Source organism: Trichoderma virens (assembly GCF_000170995.1).
Source record: "Trichoderma virens Gv29-8 chromosome Unknown TRIVIscaffold_66, whole genome shotgun sequence".
NCBI lineage: Eukaryota > Fungi > Ascomycota > Sordariomycetes > Hypocreales > Hypocreaceae > Trichoderma > Trichoderma virens.
The window spans coordinates 65,783-86,470 of NW_014013683.1; the positions used below are offsets into that span (position 1 = coordinate 65,783).

At 45.7% G+C, this 20,688-nt stretch overlaps 9 protein-coding genes across 9 annotated transcripts; 6 read left to right on the plus strand and 3 right to left on the minus strand.

Moving 5' to 3' along the window:
• Positions 1–634: 634 nt before the first annotated feature.
• TRIVIDRAFT_209372 (uncharacterized protein) lies at positions 635–2,438 on the minus strand (the record flags this gene model as incomplete). Its single annotated transcript, XM_014100417.1, has 4 exons — positions 635–1,045; positions 1,099–1,467; positions 1,613–2,028; positions 2,117–2,438. The coding sequence occupies 4 exons, from the start codon at positions 2,436–2,438 to the stop codon at positions 635–637; spliced, it is 1,518 nt and encodes a 505-aa protein (XP_013955892.1).
• Positions 2,439–2,807: 369 nt separating this feature from the next.
• On the plus strand, positions 2,808–5,205 carry TRIVIDRAFT_230802 (uncharacterized protein; the record flags this gene model as incomplete). Its single annotated transcript, XM_014100418.1, has 1 exon — positions 2,808–5,205. One exon carries the CDS (start codon positions 3,093–3,095, stop codon positions 5,130–5,132), a length of 2,040 nt encoding a protein of 679 aa, XP_013955893.1.
• Positions 5,206–6,903: 1,698 nt separating this feature from the next.
• TRIVIDRAFT_191995 (uncharacterized protein) lies at positions 6,904–7,695 on the plus strand (the record flags this gene model as incomplete). The annotated part of the gene is made up of 1 exon (XM_014100419.1): positions 6,904–7,695. One exon carries the CDS (start codon positions 6,904–6,906, stop codon positions 7,693–7,695), a length of 792 nt encoding a protein of 263 aa, XP_013955894.1.
• Positions 7,696–9,051: 1,356 nt separating this feature from the next.
• TRIVIDRAFT_230803 (uncharacterized protein) lies at positions 9,052–10,637 on the plus strand (the record flags this gene model as incomplete). The annotated part of the gene is made up of 2 exons (XM_014100420.1): positions 9,052–9,240; positions 9,329–10,637. The coding sequence occupies 2 exons, from the start codon at positions 9,150–9,152 to the stop codon at positions 10,393–10,395; spliced, it is 1,158 nt and encodes a 385-aa protein (XP_013955895.1).
• A 339-nt stretch (positions 10,638–10,976) lies between these two features.
• TRIVIDRAFT_191997 (uncharacterized protein) lies at positions 10,977–12,066 on the plus strand (the record flags this gene model as incomplete). The annotated part of the gene is made up of 4 exons (XM_014100421.1): positions 10,977–11,327; positions 11,370–11,529; positions 11,595–11,912; positions 11,948–12,066. 4 exons carry the CDS (start codon positions 10,977–10,979, stop codon positions 12,064–12,066), a joined length of 948 nt encoding a protein of 315 aa, XP_013955896.1.
• A 917-nt stretch (positions 12,067–12,983) lies between these two features.
• Positions 12,984–14,241, plus strand: TRIVIDRAFT_191998 (uncharacterized protein; the record flags this gene model as incomplete). The annotated part of the gene is made up of 2 exons (XM_014100422.1): positions 12,984–13,747; positions 14,229–14,241. The coding sequence occupies 2 exons, from the start codon at positions 12,984–12,986 to the stop codon at positions 14,239–14,241; spliced, it is 777 nt and encodes a 258-aa protein (XP_013955897.1).
• Positions 14,242–15,724: 1,483 nt separating this feature from the next.
• On the minus strand, positions 15,725–17,186 carry TRIVIDRAFT_52925 (uncharacterized protein; the record flags this gene model as incomplete). The annotated part of the gene is made up of 5 exons (XM_014100423.1): positions 15,725–16,015; positions 16,079–16,512; positions 16,591–16,699; positions 16,764–16,946; positions 17,004–17,186. The coding sequence occupies 5 exons, from the start codon at positions 17,184–17,186 to the stop codon at positions 15,725–15,727; spliced, it is 1,200 nt and encodes a 399-aa protein (XP_013955898.1).
• Positions 17,187–18,134: 948 nt separating this feature from the next.
• TRIVIDRAFT_70704 (uncharacterized protein) lies at positions 18,135–19,088 on the plus strand (the record flags this gene model as incomplete). Its single annotated transcript, XM_014100424.1, has 1 exon — positions 18,135–19,088. One exon carries the CDS (start codon positions 18,135–18,137, stop codon positions 19,086–19,088), a length of 954 nt encoding a protein of 317 aa, XP_013955899.1.
• Positions 19,089–19,357: 269 nt separating this feature from the next.
• Positions 19,358–20,622, minus strand: TRIVIDRAFT_222824 (uncharacterized protein; the record flags this gene model as incomplete). The annotated part of the gene is made up of 2 exons (XM_014100425.1): positions 19,358–20,390; positions 20,462–20,622. The coding sequence occupies 2 exons, from the start codon at positions 20,620–20,622 to the stop codon at positions 19,358–19,360; spliced, it is 1,194 nt and encodes a 397-aa protein (XP_013955900.1).
• Positions 20,623–20,688: the final 66 nt, after the last annotated feature.

Sequence of the window (20,688 nt, forward strand, 5' to 3'; positions counted from 1 at the left end):
CGAAACAGGGCATTCAGGGGGTGGGGTAGCCTGCTCCACGACCCACCCGGCGCCTCCAGTACTGGTGCCTGGCTCAGCTCCGAGTCACTACAATCAGGCCGCACTCTCATTGGCTACTGTGACACAGCGGCTCAAGGTGGCTGATGGTGGGGATGCTATCACAGGAGACCGGTGTTGGAAGTGAGGTTGGGTGTAATATTGTATTAGTTAAAGGTCTTAGTTATCTATATACAAAGCCGGGGGCAGGAAATACACAATCTACGAGATCCGATGAGGCAGATCGGATAGGAGTCACCCTGCAGTCAACAACCGGCCCAGGCCAACCAACAGACCTTTCCGTCTTGCACACGGTGTGTGTATGTGGGTAATTCAATAAATACATCGAACCGTGGTATCACGCTTTTTTATCATAACTCAAACCACATTATGAGAGCACTAGCGTTCGATAATTTGGTAATCCTGATACCGATTTTTTCTACGACAACACCTGATTGGGATTGACCTCCCCGTCGTAATCGATGAAGCCGGGAAAATTACGCTGTGGGGGATAGAATGGGCAGTCATATCCATAATAAGCACCATCAAAGTTCATTAATTACAGCTTGTAGCCAAAGCTCGAGTTTTGTATTGTTATTTATATGAGTAAAGCGCTTATACCCATCTTCTTCATTGCACAGCTACAGTCCCATTGAAAATCCGGCTGCTCAACCTGGAACTTCCAGCAATTTCGCATGATGTCCAGTACCGTTCCACAATTTCCAAAGATGCTACTCCCTTCAGAGAGTACATTCTCCAGCAGATTCTCAAAAAAGAACCTTTGATCTGCGTCAGCCACACAGCCGACGACGCAGATAGGCCAGCTCATTTGGCGAGGAGAAATTGTGCCCCGGGTCACCTGGATCTCCGATATCGTCCGGCTTACTGCTCTCCTTATTTTAGTTGGCGAGGGACTCGGTGAAATCTGAGCGTTGAGAACCTGAAGTTGCACCAACGCTGCAGCGGCAAATATGCGAGTGACACACCCTTCATTAGATCGGGATAGTAACTTCGCTTGTGTCAGCTATTGCAAACAATCGATCAAGGTGATAATGTGCGAACCTCTGATGAAGTTATGGGGATTTCTTCCATGCAATCTTCGAGTTCATCTTCAATGCGCTGTATTCTCCTCCAGAATTGCTCATTTTCAAGGTGATTTACGTCGAAGGCCTCGACCTTGCACTCGTGCAGTGCTCCCAAGTTGCCAATGGCTTTCATTACCGAGTTATGGCACCCCATGATACGTGAAAGCTCAAAGTTGCAACTTGGACCTAGCCATTCTTCATAAGGCAGCTTTGGCTTTTGCTGTGTTGCTACGCAGGCCAATATGTCCATCCACAATAATACTGGGATGTGGAATGCTAAGGCTGCCGCCGTGTTGTTTTCGCACAGTGGCAATGAGAGTTGATCTGGTGACTGTGGAAGTTGATGCTGTTCATGTATTGCTATGGCAATTGAAGCCATAGCGCATAGATGAGGTTGCCAGTTACCCGTGCTTCCTCTGAGGACCTTTCAGCTGTTAGAGCTCGATTCGATACCTTAGCAACGCCAACCACGAATGGTGGGATTGACTCACCTCAAAGCTAATTAGAGCCACGCCACATGTTATCACCTCGACGAGATTCTCGTTCTCAAGCCGAAGCTCATTTATGTTGAAGGAAACAATAAAATCCTGAAGCTGCCTCAGGGCCTTGGTATGAAACTCAAGTTCAAGATGGTGGCTCTCGATTCCGCCTTGGAGTGATCGCTGATGTAGCGCTGCAAGGCCCATAGATGCTCGATAAAGCGGTCCATTTTTGCTCAAGAGCCAAAGAAGCCAGCCACGAGACCATTTTCCCTTTTCAGAGAATGGGTACTGGTAGGGGAATACATAGTCCAAATAATGCATCAAAAGATTTGCTTCGTCATATTGTAAGGGTTTTGGAAATGAGCGGTCGGAGGGAGCGCGACTTTGCACCGATTGTGGGGTCAGCATTGGCAATGCTGCGTTATCTGGATAAGCAAATACAGGTTATAGAATAAGTATATCTCTAACCATTCGAAATGCTAATGGCGTGTAGGCCATGAGACTTGGACTTACCTTGAGGAGTGGCAATCTGTACATCCAGCAAGCGCCTTAGCGGAATTAGGCTTCGACTTCGAGGCTGTGGATGATTCTGTTTCTTGACTAGACGATGCTGGAGTTTCTTTTTCTGTTTGAAATTTTTCTTGACGGCGCGCTTGATGAGCTGCCTTTCTCGCTCCTCCTCTTCACCTCCATCCATCCATAATGGTTTTGGGCCATATCCATGGCAGTTAATCTGTCGACTTGTGCACTGCGCACAGGCCGCCGGTGTTGCGTCACATTTGACATGCCTTATTTTACATGTCCAACAGCAATCAGCTTTCTTGGGGCTCCTCATTGTGAACTCAGATTGTGGATGCTGCAATTTACATCGCATGAGGCCGACGCGGCAGGAGAAAAGCGGATATGAGCCAACCCCCGCAAGGTCAGAGGCTGATTATGTTCCGAAGTTCCCAAGTCAGCAATCCTCGCTGTTTTCGAGTTCTTGGTTCGATTGACCCCTCAGAGCTCTCTAAAAGGTTCTACTGTGGGTCAAACAGACCATCATCCGGGCATCGGGGGCCCGGGCTAGCCAATAGGGTGCGTCCATCTAGTCATGGACCCCTCGCTTCGAACTTCCAAAAACTACTATCCGGATTAATAGTTCACATACAACTTCGGAAGTTGAACGATTCACGATCTTTTCGGACGCTTTCACACGATAGCCCAATGGAATTGATCGAGGACCTGTAAAATAATATTATTATGGGGACTGCGGCTAGCCGGAGCCCTGGGAATGTCAAGACGTGGGCGCGCCCGTTCAACTTCGGAGAGTATGTCGATCCGGTTGTAGCCTCAATATTGGAGGTCGATGGCGACTACCTCAAGCTGGTTACTATCACAACTGCACTTCTATAAATACTGTTTGTTGCCCCAAGATATGTATAGTCCCTTATGATCAACCGGGCATCTATACCTTATTCCACAACTCACACTCACCCTTCTTTTCATTATGGCAGACAAGGCGTCTCTCAGCCTGCTTGAGGCAAGCATTAGCGATCTCAAACAGTTGCTAAACGCTCGAGTCATCACAAGCGTTGAGCTCGTCTCTCTCTACCTGCACCGCATCGGCAAGTATGACTGCCGGGGTCCACGTCTCAACTCGATCTGTGTCCTCAACCCTGATGTCTTTACCGAAGCCCAAGCCTCGGACGACTTCCGCGCTTCTGGAAAGCCACCACGGCCTCTAGAAGGTATCCCGTTCACGGTCAAGGATAGCTACAAAGTCAAAGGCATGACAGTCTCTGCTGCATCGCCTGCTTTCGCCAGCCTCGAAGCATCCTCTGATGCAGCCATTGTGGAGTTGCTCCGCAAAGCAGGAGCGGTTGTCATGGGAAAGACCAACATGCCGCCAATGGCGGACGGTGGTTGTCAACGCGGCCTGTATGGGCGCTCCGAAAGTCCATACAACCAAAAATACATGTGCACTGCTTATGCTTCTGGTTCCTCCTACGGCTGCGGAGTCGCCACGGCGGCAAGCCTTGCCGCATTTGGGTTTGCTGGAGAAGCTGTCACATCAGGTCGCTCTCCAGCGTCCAACAATGCGCTGGTTGCCTACGCCCCTTCGCGTAGTGTCATTCCTCCCCGTGGCTTGTGGCCGTTGTATCCGACCTGCGATCAGGTTGTCCCTCACACAAGAACTGTATCAGACTTGTTCCAGGTACTCAATGTCGTCGTTGCAGATGACAACGCTTCGGGAGACGCAGATCTCTGGCGTGAACAGCCGTATGTGCCACTTCCAAAGGCCAGCGACATCCGTCCGGCGGACTATCAGTCATTGGCTGACCCGAACGCGCTTCGAAACAAGCGAGTTGCCGTCCCAAAATGCTTTATTGGAGTTCAGGGCTCCAAGCCAAAAAATGTCTGCTCCAGTGGGGTCCGCGCTCTCTGGGAAAAAGCACGGAAAGATCTCGAGAATCTAGGAGCTACTGTTATAGAGACTGACTTCCCCCTGTTCGAGAACTACACCAGACAAGACTTCCCTGGCCAGAGCATGAACGTCGCCGGCCTTTCTCAGGATTGGGCGGCGCGTGAACGGTGCGACATGATTGCCTTGAGTTGGGACAACTTCCTCCGAAGCAATGGCGATGAGAAGCTACCAGACTTCACCTTCGCCGAGCTCGACAAGGTTCACCCGCATATTGCTCCCATGGATGACCCCTCTCAACACAGTGAGTCGCAGAACCAGGTCCGCTACGAAGACATGGTCGCCGTAGTAAAGAAGCGAGGAAAATCCGGCCCTATTGACCTGCCTGGCTGTGAGTTCGCCCTCAAGGCTTTGGAAGCGATGCGAGAGAGGGACTTGGAAGAATGGATGACCGAGAATAAGTACGACGTTGTAGTGTTTCCGACCAATGGCGATGTTGCCTTGGCCGACTCGGACGAGAACTATGACTCTATGCTCGATGCGTTAAGAGACGGCGTCAAATACGCAAATGGCGGTCGTTCTCTGAAGCACCTTGGAGTTCCCTGCATCACCGTTCCAATGGGAACCCTTGCAGAGGAGAAGATGCCGGTTGGACTCACTTTCTGTGGCGCGGCATACCGGGACTCCGATCTCTTGAAATACGCCTTTGCATATGAGGCTGTATCGAGGCGCCGAGAAAGTCCACCTTTGGCACCAGCATTGCTGTCGGATGAGATACCACTCCAGAGTACCAGTCCTCCGTTAGCCTCTTCAACCAAACCAGTGTTGAAGATTTTGTCGACGAAGTCAATCAGTGAAGATGGCAATGAACTCGAGGCCCGTTTAATCACGATAACTGGAACTTGCTATCTAGCAAGCTCACTGAGAGCCTTCACGAACGGTGAGCCATCGTCTCTTGTATCCTGGGAAGGCGACAACTGGAGTTGGGCGGCTCGCCTCACTCAGCCTAAGATTAGGGACAAATACCCGTCACTAGCGAAGGTGCCGAGGGACCAATTCATGATTGTGTTTATCGCAAAAGCTGATAATGGTCGGGCAGCCGGCTCATTGATCTTGGTTGATTAAATCAAGGTATGGGTATTCTTTTTAATAGAAAATCCGTAGATTTATTAAATATGGGAAACCTATCACCTTTCTTAGTAGTTGGGGAAACCCTGGGCCAGTTCCTAGACGCTAGCACCATGAGGTCCAAGGTGTAACAAAGGGGAAACAGAGTTAACGAATTTGGCTTCCTCTACGATGGAATTACATGTTATTCATCTATCGAGTCCCTATAGGTGCGTCTGATATGCCGGATCCTGTACACGGGTTTGCCAATTGGGTGACCAGGAGGACGAAAACTCAGTGATTGATCCTCTTCGGCGAGCTTTATGGGAGCTGAAACAGGGATTAGTTGTTTTAGGCGGTAAGTCTCACCGAACGTGGCCATCATTGGTCAAACGACTCTACGGCAATACGTGGTCCCAACAACACCCAACTTGGGGGGGCAAAGTTTCAGCTATGCACCCTTCTGAGAAAATTACATGTAGGAAAGTTGTTGAGTTAAGCAAGGAAGTGAAATCGATATTCGTTGACTCATGGTTTCAATTCATGACCTGTCTGTTCTCCTCTTAGCATCGCGTGTTCGGAAGCTTCATTGAATTAGAGGCTATTTAGAGAAAAAACACTAAGGCTGAGATGGAAGGGCTAAAGACATACATTGTTTATGTCGTCTCGACTCAATTTCGAGTACTGCCATGGTTGGACTTAGTGTTATGCGTGTATAGGTGCTGGGCCCCAGCCACGTCTAAGCTGCTCGCCAATTAATTGCAATGGGAGCCGTGCCGGTAACCCGTCGGTGATACCCTGCAGATCTACTCCGTATACGGAGTATGATATCAGGTATATAGCTCGCTTGGGCTCATCCTACTACCGCTTGCATGCCACGTCTGTTTGCATACATATATAGTACATACAGTTGTGGCTTTTCCCTATACGGAAACGCCGCACAAACAGCAATCTATGGCGATGATTTGATATTCTGATTCGTTGATCGGGACTGGGAATGCCCTCTCACAATGGCTGCGGGGTAATTCTTGCCGCGAGGCAGCCTAAAAAAAATTCTTGGATGACTACGTGTATACATGGTAATATTACACACCTACCTACCTAGGTAGTTAGGGTGGACCTATAAGGCTACCAAGGTCTCTCTACTAATATGCCTTGAATTTCAGAAAGATGTGAGAGCCATTCCTGTCGGTAGCCTGTGTGAACTATCTTGCGTGTAGGCAGCGTCGCTAAGCTACTGCTTCATATCGCTTTGATCTGATCGTTGCAGTATATGCTTGTCACTTACTATTACGGCCGTCATGGGAAAACGCCATGAAATGACGGTTAGACCAAAACGTAGGTGCCTGGTTCCCGATATCGATCCACTGCCAAGGCACGACTGCCGACTATAATTTCAAGGCCAATACGTCGATACGCAAATGCTAATCAAGAGAGATACAGTAGAAGAAAATGACGAATCTGTTACGATAGACATTGACACTTTAAAAGTGCTTGGTAAGTAGTATTTGTTTAGCCTTTCGTTCTGCTATCCTGAATTTTATCTATACTCTAGCCATGGTAGTGCACTGCTGTCAAAGGTGTAAAAGTTATGGCAACTATGGCGCTGGAATGGTACCCTATAAGCTCTTCTTACAATTTTCTGACCACAAGTTTAATCTTAGAACCTCCATTTGCTGAGGAAGAGAAAATCTTGAAAGAACAAGACCTCGTGCTTCCCGGTACCTACCACTTTAAAAGGAACATAATATGCATCAAGAAAGACGTCACTTCATCAGTGGCGGAGTATATGGTGCGCGACCTTGATGTTACGCGACTGAATAACATCCACAAGCATCTCTGGTTGGCAGGGCTGCCATCAGCCTCTCGAGCCTTACACAACCAAGTCAGGGTCGGGCGTGAGATCATCATTACAGAGAACGCAGATCTTCATATCGTTTGGCGTGATAACGTCCTGACATTGAAACCACTCCCTGACTACTTGCTCAGCTATTCAACCTGGGTTAACATACTTTGCAAGGATGAAAATCTTTTTCGGAGCGCACGAGGGTTTCTCTATTCTTATACTTGGCTAATAAGCAGTAAAAGCGATCTCCAAATTGCACATACAAAGGGTTTAATATCGGAGAGCGTCCAATGGAGAGATTGGGCTCCATTCTCTGCAGCCGTCGTTTCACGCATACAAAAAGACCCGAGCAACATTAACGAAAGATACATTTACGGTGAATTACGTCTCAAACGACTAAACCTGATTTATAGGTTTTGCAACGCGAAATTCATGACAATGATCCGAGGGTACGAGTACAGCTATCATCAGTACTCGACCTATTTTGAGAGAAATTATAAATGGGTGTTGACGGCCATCATCTACATTACCGTGGTGTTAACGGCAATGCAATTGGGTCTAGCCACAACAGAATTAAACACTAGCGTAATGTTCAACCGTGTTTCATATGGATTCACGTTGTTTTCTATCTTGGCCCCATTAATTACGCTGATCGTTGGGGCAATCATAATGTTAATACTGGCGGTGTTCAATGTTCGCCATGCACTCGGACAGAGAGCCAAGACACTACGGTGACCCTCAAGGGCTTTGAGAATGAATATCGCAAGGACTACAGCAATTGATAAAGAAAAGAGCTGGGAGCATTTGAGCATAGCAGGTTATTTTTATTGTACATTTTTCTTATTTTATAATTATTGTTATTATTATTATTAATATTCATGGAACCGTTTATTTATGGAACTGTTTATTAATGGAAGCGTTTATTTCTATGAGAATGATTAGGAAAGCTCTCTAAAGACCGCCCTAAGACAAAATACATCCGTAAAACTCTCTCTCAGAGATTAAATTGGAACATAAAATCTTTATTTTATGCTCTGCAAGTGTCATATCTGCTCCAACGATAGCTCTTCGACCTCCTGAAGCACTCTGCCGTCTGACTTCTATATGAGATACAGCCAAGGAGGGTATTTGAACCAGAGCAGCATACGTTTTGATATGATGATGACGTGAGATGCAGATGGTGAATTGAGATGATGCTGGGAAAGAAGATGCTACGTATTAGCGGCCGTTGACCTCGATGGTAGCCAGAGTATATCTATGACAAGGGTATGTCAGGGCATTGATTTATATTGTTTATGGGGTGTACTGTTTTTAATAGTAAAATATTCAAAAGATATTTTTGGGCTACTGATGATTACAGAGTTTTAGAAGTGAAGGGTTAGGATTCTTAATATATTTTATGGTATGCTCCTTGGGCAGGATAAGCTACTGTATCTGCCCTGCCAAGCGCCTATTATTAATGACAACGACACGAATATTCTATAAGAACGTTTTGGAATACACTGTCTTCGCAAAAATGGGGTTGTAAAACGCACTTCGTAAACTATCTTAGCGAAATCTTTTGCGGTTGCAGAATATGCAGATGTGCTGTTTATGCTCTGTCTATTCAAGATAGCCAAGGTAGTGGAAAACTCACTAGAGTGTTTATATTTCAGGCGCTAATTGCAAACACTAGAGGTAATGAATTCTCTTTACGGAGGCTAAAATAATGCATGCGGCCTCATTATATAATCGAGTTACACAGGCAACATGCAGTAAAGACGAGATTTCCAACACGCCGCTAGTAATAGCTTTCAAAAGTGCTCTTTTAGTGCTGGGACTGGCAAATGGTGGTAGTAGGGGTAACGTACTGGTTCACTAACATACCTCCGTTTATCAGCATATATTGCTTCAGCCAATGTGAGGCTGAGAGATATCGCTGCGTCCCCAAAAGTACGTTGTACAGTATCCGTGTGTCTACCAATTCCGTAGGGTTTATTACGTAAGAAGTTTGCGCTGGCTGGTGACGTTGAAGGTTCCCCGCGATAGGAAACACCATCTGAACCCGGTCAAAATCATCTTTCCTACTCTGGCTCAGGTATGTTGAGATCATCTGGAGGCTTTCTTCTCAGTGTTTCACCCTTTAGAACCTTAATTTCGTTGCCCTAAACTAGAAAAGGACGTATCGAAAGGCGTCAACACTGTTTGCAATGGAAGCGTTTGAAGCCGAGTTGGCCAAAGCAACAAACCTTGGTAACGGGGACTTGCTGGGTGCTGTTGCTATGGTCATTGACAACAACGGTGAGATAGAGCGTGTCTCTGCAAATGTTGAAATGTGTATGAGGCTATAAGAAGAGGGCATCTAATTCATACTGTGGAACATGAGCAGGAAACTTCTTATACCGACATGCTGCTGGACGCCAATTACTTGATACCGACTTGCCGCCCTTGGATCCCGATTGCACTATATCGCTCACCTCGGCAGGCAAGTTCATCACTAATATCGCGGCCTTGCAATTGGTTGAACGCGGTATTTTGATGCTCGACGAGCCGATTAGCAAGCATATTCCTGAGATTGAGAAATGCCTGATCGTCGAGGAAGTGGATAAAGAAATACGGCTACGCTCCCCAATCCGCGGCGTCACACTGCGCACCCTACTTTTGAGCACGAGTGGTATGGGCACCCCCGATACGTACCGAGAACGGTTTGGCAGCCAGAATAGAGTGCTGCCGCCAGACTTTCCCAATGACGCCCACCCATTAGTCAAGAATCAATTTACGCACCTCTTCTTTGAGCCCGGTGAGGGTTTTGAGTACGGATGGGGTATCTATTGCGTGCAGCTACTCGTCGAGCGGCTTGGCGATAAGGATCGGTTCTTTCAGTACGTCGACCACCATATCTTTGGCGCGCTTGGCATGACCGCTTCCACCTACCGGCCGGCTCTGGTGCCGCATGTCTGGAAGCGCCGCCTGCAGATGGTAGAGCGTAAGGTGGACACCTCCACGGCGGACGGCATGGCCTGTCTGGTGGCCCGTGACAAGGAGACGTATGGCCTGACCTGCAGTGTATCCGATCTTGCCCGGCTCTTTGGCGATATTATGTCGCCGGATTGCAAGCTGCTCCAGCGCCAAGAACACCGTGATTTGTTTTTCACGCCGCAGTTGACGCCCGGTAGCCATGCGCACCTGTCGCTGCTGGCCGAAACCACCAACTATGGCTTCCTGCTCCCTCTCAAACAGGACGTGTCCCATAAGGTATCATGGGCGTTAACACCACCTCCGGTCATAAACTGGACCGCGGCGGGCGCACTTGTTGAAGAGGACGGTACCCTCCCAGGCTCAGGGATCCCCAAAGGGACTGTCGCATTTGAAGGGCAGCCCAATATCATCTGGACCATGAACCGCGAAAAAGGGCGCATGATGCTTTTTGGGCACCCAGTTGCTGCCCGGCTATGATGTGAAAGCACATAATCTTGCGGTTCGGTTTTTATATGACGCTTGGAAGACGTTTGGCTAGTTGACATGGAGTATAAGGGATCAGAATGTGCTCTCCGACGCACGGAGTGTCAGTTAATACTTAGAGAACCTGGGCCTGAGCCTTAAATGACACTACCTAGAATACTGTAGTATTCCACACGGAAAGTTATAATAGTATAAAGATATAATATACTGTAAAGCTATATATGCGTTTAGGTTAGGATTCCTAAGGGATAACCCTAGATTTCAAGTTTATATTAGGAAACAAGTTAGGCTAAATATTTAATGAATATATAATTCATATCATAAATATTGTTACTTACCTTTTCGTAGTTGGTCTATACTCAACGGCAGAGGCGGAACTAATTATTACGGCGGGAGGCAAAGGCAGATGTGCGCTAAGTAGGAAGAAGAGCAGCAGATGAGGAGGGGGTTGCGTTTGAGGTCGGGGGGGAAAAAAACTCTTGCTCCTTGACGGCTTATTTTTGCTGTTGAAATATTCCACTACGTACCGTATGGATTTTAAACCTCTGCTTAGGTAGATCTACGTTCTTCTATTGATGGAGGAGCTAGCTAGTAACACCAGAGCCCATGACAACTACACAGTCGGCTGGGTCTGCGCCTCACCAAAAGAGCAGACAGCAACGCTAGCCATGCTCGGTGGCAGGCACGAGGATCTCGAATATCCGCAAAACGACCCCAATACCTACAGGTACTCTCTAGTTTCCATCGGCCCTCATAATATCGTTATCGTCGGCCTACCCTTGGGCAAGTACGGCACCAATACAGCAGCCACGGTCGCGACGCAAGTGACATGGACATTTCCTTCCATAAAGTTTGGCCTGTTGGTCGGGATTGGTGGTGATATTCCACCCAAGGTTAGGCTTGGGGACGTTGTCGTCGGCACACCTGTGGATTAATATCCCGGAGTAGTCCAGTGGGGCCTTGGCAAGGCAGAGAAGAACGGAAAGTTCAAACGAACTGGCGCTCTGAATAATCCACCAATCGCATTGTTGACATCGTTATCAAAAATGAGAGTCAGGGTCGCATTGGAGGGCTCAACAATAAATCAACATCTGGACAGCATGTTTACGAAGTACCTGAAACTCGGGCGTGAGTATGCGCGGCCCACCGTCACCGAGGATCCTCTGTCCCTGTCGGATTCCGATTGCAGCGAGAGCAGGTGGCATACCATGTTCTATGTATTCTGGAGCACATTTCTGACCCTGTTCTTATTTCTTTGGGTCAAATGGTGGTGACATCTGTGGTTCAGGACACTAGTTCCGTTATCAGCACCGCGGCAGACATCCATAAGAGTGAGTCCAAGGAGGATCTTAGGGATATCAATGTCCATTACGGTCTCATCGCATCCGGTAATCAAGTCATCATGGATGCCAAGGAGCGCGATAGGGTAGACGCAGAATGGGAAAGGAATGCCCTTTGTATCGAGATGGAAGCTGCAGGGTTATGGGACTTCCCGAGTATTGTTATTCGTGGTATCTGCATTATGTAGACTCAGAGAAGAATAAAGTCTGGCAGGAGTATGCTTCAGCTGTGACTGCTGCATACGCAAAGGAACTTCTGGGATATGTCCACCCGCGTCATGTTGACACTGCGCGTTCAGTGAAAGAGAGCTTAGGGAACGGTTAGTGCTTGCTTGACCTTTGAGAATACAAGAAAATTCATCTCGCCCGCTTGCAAAATACTATAAGTTAACATAGTCTCCTATATACTGCTTGACACCAATTATGGCCAACAGTATGCTATTATCAAAATGTATATTATTGAGCGATTTGGGGATATAGGGTAAAGTTGACTCCGCAGACACAGACTGCTCCTCCAGCTGTATCAACACTTATTAAAAACTGCTATACATCGTGTGTGCCACGGATCTGACACCAATATACAATTAGATTTTCAGTCCAGAATGTCATAAAATAGACTTATGTAGCGCCCCCTACACATGTACTATTCACATGCTTCACGGCTCCTTGGAGGGCCCACTGTAGATACAGAGTTTTACATTACGCCGTTCAATTAGACAAGTCACCTATATTGGATCGCAAATTGCAAGTGCAGCTCTTACTTCGACTTCCGCACTCGTTAGGATTAAAACCAAAAATGCTTGGCCACGTAGCTACAACCCAATCTGCGAATTAGTTGCCAAGTCACACCTGCATACGAGTTTGATTCGCTTAAAGGCTAGAAGAAAGGCCAAAGACGTTTCCAGAATAGAAAGTCGTGGTATAGTTGGTTGGGCTAGGAATAAAACGCCAGCCACGTCAGCACTTAGAGCAGCGAATTGGAAGTTAGGCTTTAAAGCCTAAAGTATCGGAAGCTAAACTCTGAAGCCCAAAACTAGAATTTATGAGATGAGATATGGATAGTACTAAAATATATCACTACCCACATATCATAACCTTGCCTCACGTACGTGCATTGTGCATCGCTCCTTCTCCCTTGTGTATCTTACTTTGCCTTGGTCCACCAACATACTCCACTATAAGACATACTCGCAACTTGATCCTCACTACAACAACACCCAAACACGAAGTTGGCCAGACATTATGATACCTCTAAAGTACTCGTTCTTTTTCATCTTGGTTTCATATATCCCCACAGTCTTATCCCTTCCTTTCAACCAAACCGAGACTTACGTACCAAATCCTAGTGGGCGCGGTACAATTGGACTTCTCTGGAGCTGTACTGTTACTCTCGGCCTGTGCGTATGGACGGCAATGTATCCCAATATCGTTCCGATCAGGGATCGCTGGTCCAGGACGTACTATAAGCTTGCATGGCTATACCTTGCTGCTGTAGTCCCGGAGTTTATAGTATACTCTGCTGTTACTCAGCTCTTGCGTGCTCGACAAGTGCACCGGAGATGGCGGGATGTTTTCAACGACAATCCAGATATGCAGCAATGGATGGGAATGTCTGGGGCGTTTTTTGTCGTTATGGGGGGTTATGTGGTGGAAGCGAAAAGTACACCCAACGAAACAAACACACCGATGACCTATAATTCGAATACTGAGACCAGTGAACGAGACAAGCTCGTAACAACTATTTCTCCGACCGGTTTCGAAAAGCTACTATGTCACGTGGATTTTAAAGAGCTTATTAAGAGTGAAAAGCTTACTGAAGCACTCAGTCGCCGTAATATCGAAGACAAAAGCAAAGCCAGTAGCATTGCGAAATTACTTGTTTCTCTTCAAATCTTGTGGATGGTTGTGCAGTGCGTGGGACGAAAGACTGCCGGCTTGCCGGTAACACCGCTTGAGCTTCACGTCCTGATCCAAATCTGCTATACGGTCGTGACATACTACTGTTGGTGGGATAAACCACTGGATGTTGCGGAACCCATCCCTCTTCCGCTGGATGCGGAATTGCTTTCTGACCTTTATCCAAACTTCGAGAAAGAAACTAGAGCATACTCCATCGATCCACTATTCGTTACTGAACTGAGAAACCGTGGTGGATTCATCCGAACGGTTTGGCGTGCTGGCTACAAAATCGCTGTCCACGTTCGAGACAATGCTGAACCCTATTCAGCAATTATGGCCCTCATCAGCGGTGCCCTTCATGCTACGGCATGGAACCGGCCCTTTCCAACCTCCAGTGAACTCTGGCTATGGCGTCTAGCATGTCTAGGGCTCGGGTTGGCGCCTCTGTTACTATACTTGATGGTTCGGGGGAGAGATTTGAAGCTCTACTTCATAAACGCAGCTGGTAATGTGCGATTTGCAGACGACGACTATATCATAAGACTTGTTTTTATCGAGCTTCACAATTGTTTATGGGACACTGCTAAGGGGGGTCCGGTAGCCGGCGGTCAACCCAAAGGATGGCCAAAGTGGTTTCCCATCTGGCTTCGGTATTTACTCACTTTGATAGCGCTTTTCATTCTCCTTGTATACGCATGTTCCATTCTCTACCTAATGACTGAGTCGCTTCTGAGCTTGAGAGAGATGCCGGATGATGCGTATTCGACTGTTGAGTGGGCTAGTTTCTTCCCACATCTCTAGTGCTGGCTCGGGCACCGTAGCTGTGCCTGCTGCCGCTGGGCAAGAGGGGCAGGGTTTTTTTGGTGAAAGATGGTAGTCTTGGTCTAAATGGCCCAAAGTTCGCCGGTTCAGGTATTCCAAAGACCCAAAATCAGTCCCCGTGGAGCAAATACGAAGAGAATACAGTACTTGGACTTTGAAACTGCTGGGATTCCAGTCCTGTAACCTAAGTGCAAAGGGGGAAAATCCACCATAAGTAACTTCATTGAGAGAGCTGGTCTTCTGAGTTTAATAATAGCATACGAAATTACACTACTAATATATTGGTTTAACTTAGGGGATACATAGAACGCTATATACTGTTATATTATTTATTAAGCTGTTCCTGTTATTACATAATAAAATAATAATATTTAAACTTATTATAATTATATAATTTACTTTTACAATTTCCTTTTTTATAACTTTATTTTTTTCTTTATGTAAAGTTATCATTAACTACAGGGTAACTTTTATTTAATTTTATTTTTAGAATTTTATTATATTTTATGTAAATACTTATTTATTATTATTTTTTAAATATTTTTTCATATGTAATATTTATTTTTTTTCATTAATTATTATATTAAATATTTATAAAAGATTTTATTTTAACATAAAATATTATAACATATCTTTTTTTAAAAAAATGTATTTAATTAAAATAAAAAAAAAATATTTATTATTTTAATTAAAAAAAAATTATTTTTTAAATATTTAATACTAATGTTATTGTTAGGAGCTTAACAAAGTATATATCTAAGCAACCTTCATTTTGGCAACGTATGATATTATGCTCATGTTGTATAAAAGAAGTCTGGTGTCATAATTAGCAGGATAACAAAGTTAATAATATGCTGTATGGACTGGGTGCTATACCTGGATGTGTGTCTCCAATCTCTTCTGGGGTTTGCTGCCTGGAAGCAGAGCTCTCCTCTAAGAATTGTACGCGCTCCTTTCTGTTATTCAAAAACCCAAGATACCATCGAAGAACTAAAGATATCACAACCACCGCAATTGACATTCCTAAGGATGCTGCGTTTCCCTTTTTGTCTGATGTTGTTAGACAGGTCTGCATTATTTTTACTCCTTTCAATAGATATCTACTTACAGTATGGCGGGTCGATGTATACTTGGTTACCTGCTATTGAAAACGACTGTGCGAACATGTTAAACAAAGCCAAAGCGGCACCCCTTTGCCAGATTAGTAAGATCATTTCTCCTTCATGATCAAATGCTTTTAATTTAATAACAATGGGCAAAGCTCACCTCCTTGTATAACCGATGAAGTTCATAGCTGCCCAGGACAGAACTAAAACAACTTTGGAATACATGCAAAAGGCTACTATGCAAGTGGCGGCAAATCTAGCATCGCGATTCTCGAGTCCAATCAACATTGCATAACCTACAATCCCCCCGATAGAGGACAGCGTAACCGTGAGCCCGCGAGCATTTGTTTTGTCCGCAATTCTGGAGAAGAATAGAATGCCCAAGCAAGCGCATGCATATACGATCACTGTGAACAACTGAGCCCCGATTGAGCTGTATCCAAAACCCTGTCAAGAATCAGTCTGGTGAAACACGGGGTTTCTCGTGAGGTGAATCAATAGATGGCTTACATGAACGAGCGCGGGTAGGAAATTAGACAAGGAAGATACTGTGAAAAGAGAGACGCAGTATAAAACAGTAAATAGCCAGAAGTGTATGCTCATCAAGAGCTCTAATATCTTCTTCGGTTGTAGGCGCGCCTCTGACGAATTGTGACATCTCTCACTTCTTTGAATCAACTCTTCTTTCTCGATCTCGCTGAAACCGTGTCGAACTTCCGAAGGCGAAGCTGGAAGAAAGAAAAGAACAACGAAGGCGAACCCGATAGGTAGAATTCCTTCAATAAGAAAGATCCATTTCCAAGCTCGCCATCCATTTGTACCGTCTAAATTCTTGCTGATTCCGTAGGCAAGTAATCCATTAAAGGCACCGGCAAGAGTTGACGTTGAAAAGAAAATTGCACTCCGAGTAGCGAGCTCATGGTATTCGTACCAAAATGAAAGATCTATGAGAAATTTTAACGACTTAGTATTGCCTGTCCTTGTATTAAGAAAAAAGGGGAAGTGGCTTTTGGCATCCATACAAAATGCACCGCCTTGTACAAAGGCCTCTGCAGCACCGATGAGAAATCGCATGGCTATTAATTGACCACTGGATTTGACCAAAACCGTGAGGACGGTGAGTAAACCCCACTAAAATAGAAGAATTATTAGCCAGAAATACTCGTCAAACATGAGTAAAATATCAGCAGCCTACAAGTACCATTGCGCCGCAAAACTGCACTGGTGCGCGTATTTTCTTGATTAATAGAGTGCCCGGTAGCTGGAATACAACATAAGAAACCAAAAACATGGAGGAAGCGTTTGAGTAGTCCTTTGGTGAAAGATGTAACTCCTCCTCAAGACCGGCAATTAGAGCATTTGCGAGGTCAGAGCGATCCTAGTTACATGGCATCAGCTTCGAAAGTATATACGGGAGAATAATGACTTCGATTACCATAGAACCAAAGAAGTAGACAGCTGAAATGAGCGGCAAAATAAACCAGTCGAGCTTCCATTTAAGTTTGCGACGCTGTTTCTTGTCGAGCCTCGAATTGGCAGAAAATTCAACATGCGAGGTATCCGTCTTGCCCGGTTCGAAATCTGTTGTAATACTCGGGTCTGGATTGTTCTTTGACATTTTGGGAGAATTAATGCTGTAATTCGTGATTGGATAATACGAAATGAACGATACGAGTCCCAATTGAGGAGTGATTGAGAAGTTTTGTGAGAAGACTTATGAGAAGTCATTAAAACTGTATTCGTTGTAAAGCAGTATTTGTATTATTCTTGGGATCTCAGCCACCCAGCAATAACTGTATACAATTCTAAAATCTGGGGTAAAGTGGAGTGGCCGGAATATGTCTGGGTAGAGCGAAACTCGGCGTAGTAAGCGAAGTAGTCCGATTGGCACAGCTGCCATTGTCCGAGGGGCTGAGATCTCTCTGTTTTCCACGCAAATGTACACCTTTTTCTCTTTTCTCAGGTTGAAGATGAAAAGGATTATCTGAGATTACGACTGAAAGCATACGCGGCCTTGCACAGCCCTGTGATGTCGTATGAGTTGAGATTGGAACATGCAATGCATTTTTGTATCACAAATTACTACCACGCTAGCATTCTAGCCATACTAGTAGTATTAATCCATCGATTAAACTGTGTGATGTACTTTAAACGCAAGTTACGTAGTAGCCTTTCATTGTTTAAGACTTGTCCAGAACAATTACTATTCCAGGCTATGGAATCGGCACATCGACGATGAGATAGATAGAGCTTTGAATCAAAGTTTTATTAGCGCTACTTTGTAGTTTATTTTTATTGGAAGCATAGTGTGGGGAAACCAGAATCACATGCAATTGAGATCTGGAGCGAGTTTCGCTTCCCAGGTTATACCGAGCCCGAAGATCAAACTGAGATGTAATCCGCAGCCGAATTTGTCTTTGCCTGAAAGTCATCATGAAGCGAGTTTCGCTTAGCGTTTACTTTCTACTATGAACAAATAAAGGCCATTGTGCTGTTTGGTTAGTGTCACCAAAGATTAGATTCACTCGTATTCGAAAGATTCACCCAACATAGCCGACACTTCAAGATGGAGACTCTTATAAGCACCGCTCATGTTCCTACAAAATTTCTAAAGTCTGCATACCTTATAGGGAAAATCCCACGACGAGCCCTGGCGTCGGAGCCTCGTGTCTCTTACGACCTCTACATTCCACCTGAGCCTTACAAGTCTATCTCACTCGCCCAAAGCAAAGACGGACCACAAAAGGCTCCCCAAAAGCTTCCATTGTTGGTCTTTATACATGGCACTCTGCGTGATGATTGCTACATCGATAGAGGACTTATCCCCTTCGCTGAATCCACACCCTGTGCCGTCATGGCGCCGCTTTTCCCTGCCGGACTTGAAGGCCCCTTTGACCTAGACTCATATAAATTACTTCGGTCTCGAACACTACGATCCGACTTGGCGCTCTTGGGTATGCTAGATGAGGTGGCTCATTGTTGGCCGGGCATTGATACAAGTAAAATATTTCTCATGGGTTACTCAGGCGGTGCTCAGTTTGTGCATCGATTCCTCTATCTTTACCCTGAACGTCTTGCAGCCGTCAGCATTGGGGCTCCAGGGAGTGTGACTGCCCTAGACACTTCAATGAAATGGCCTGCAGGCATAGCAGATGTGGAAAAGCTTTTTGGTGTATGTATCGATAGGGATTTGATCAAGCAAGTACAAATTCAACTCGTTGTAGGCGACGCTGATATTGAGGTTCATGGGGGAGAAGAGTTTTGGACCTGGCTACGGAAGTTGCGAATAGCACCCGATGCAGAGTCGGTAGCTGGCGTACAGCCGGATACCGAGCCGAATGGATTACAAAACAAAAGGATGGTAGAAAATAGGCTGGGCACTTTGAAAAGACTGCAAACTTTGTGGAGAGAAGATGGGATAAATGCCCAATTGGATATTGTGGAGGGTGCGAAGCATGAGGGTATTAAATGTCAGGGTCATTCATTGAAGTTCTTGGATTCGCGGATGCGTCAACAATAGAGTCTGATGCTTCAGCTCTAGCATGGAACTTTAAATGTATACGAGGGTGTTGGTTATTTTATTCATTGAATAGCTGCCACTGATCTGTAGTGTACGACCTTTGATGTATCACATCCCAGAGCCCCGTTGGGTCAGACTCTTTTTTTGTATGTAAATGAAAGGTTCTTGATAAGTGTTCTACTTCCTATTTATTATTGTACATCGCGCAAATACTATCAAAGACTTGAAAGTATGTAATTAATAAACCCCCTAGGATTAATTCTATATGCCTACAGCTGCGTCCATGGCTCATCGAAGAAGTTATTTGAGGGCGACGCCAAAAATCCCAAGAGGTCGTCATATGTATTTGGAAGCCAATCGTTCCACTCAGATAGCGAATTCTCAGTTATAGAAGGCCTAGTATGGCTTTCTGAAGCCACTAGATTTGTGGTTAATGACTGTATTGTGGAATTAGTCGGTCGCATAGTCAAACCTAGGGTTGAAGGGATAGCAGCTGTGCGCTCGCGAATCTTGCGCGCAATCTTCAAACCATCATCTACTATCGTCGCACTCGGATCTCCACTGCTATCGCTAAAGTATGCTGATGATATTTTGTCTTCTGCATGCCGAGATAAAAGGCGGATCATTCGGGCAGTTCGAAATGGCTCGTCTAGTTCTTCTGTGGACCAAGCTAGGAATGTCTCATATACCTCTTTTATCTGGTTGCGGGCTAAAATTCGCTCCTGAGGTTCAAGATCTTGACCCATGGCAAGGAACTTGGTTAAATACATCCCGGCGATGCACAAAACGCGGGAAAGGTGCTTTGGATAATACACCGTGACCCCCCCAACTTTGCGAATTCCGTGAGATGACGATTCATCGGCCAAGGACGGCGTATTGGGTGTAAGGAGACTCGAATAAATGCTAGTAAGTTGTACAGCTGCATGGAATCCTCTATACCAAGCTGCCCTCTCCTGGGTATTTGAGCTCTTTTCAGTTTCTCTGGACTTCAAAGCCAACAAAGGTATAGCACATAGACGCAATTTTGCTGCCAGGAAGTCAATGTGATATCTCTGAGGCAGTGGATTCTGTACCCTGGCTCCCAAAGAATCCAGATCGCGCTCAAGAAGGCCCAAAAGCGACATTTGTAGCTGACTTGGAGAGATACCCGACAAAATTGTAGAAACTCGAATTGAGTATTCCTGTAGTTCACACCGCGCCCAAAACTCGTCAGAAAAATAAGGCTGCATATACGACTTGATACCTGGGAGTCGTCCAGCGGCGGAACTCATCGGTGGTGGAAAACCATGGTCGGTTGCTAGCCTAAGCAGCAGATATGTCAAAAAGCCTCGATCTTGCTTCACGTGTTTGGAAGGGGATTCGGTGGCACTAACTCTGTGCTAATAACAAAGCAACCAAGCCATGATTTAAAATAGACTAGAGAGTTGGCAGATACGTCGCCCACGGTCTGAAGGTTTTCACGAATTCCTATCTGCTGCACAGCTGAAACCGCAAGATGGCAGTAATTCCAACTTGGATCGTCAACCTGGCTCATGACTGGCATAGGCCAGGCACAGAGCAGTAAGAGGGATTGAACTGTATAAATGCAGCGGATTGCTCT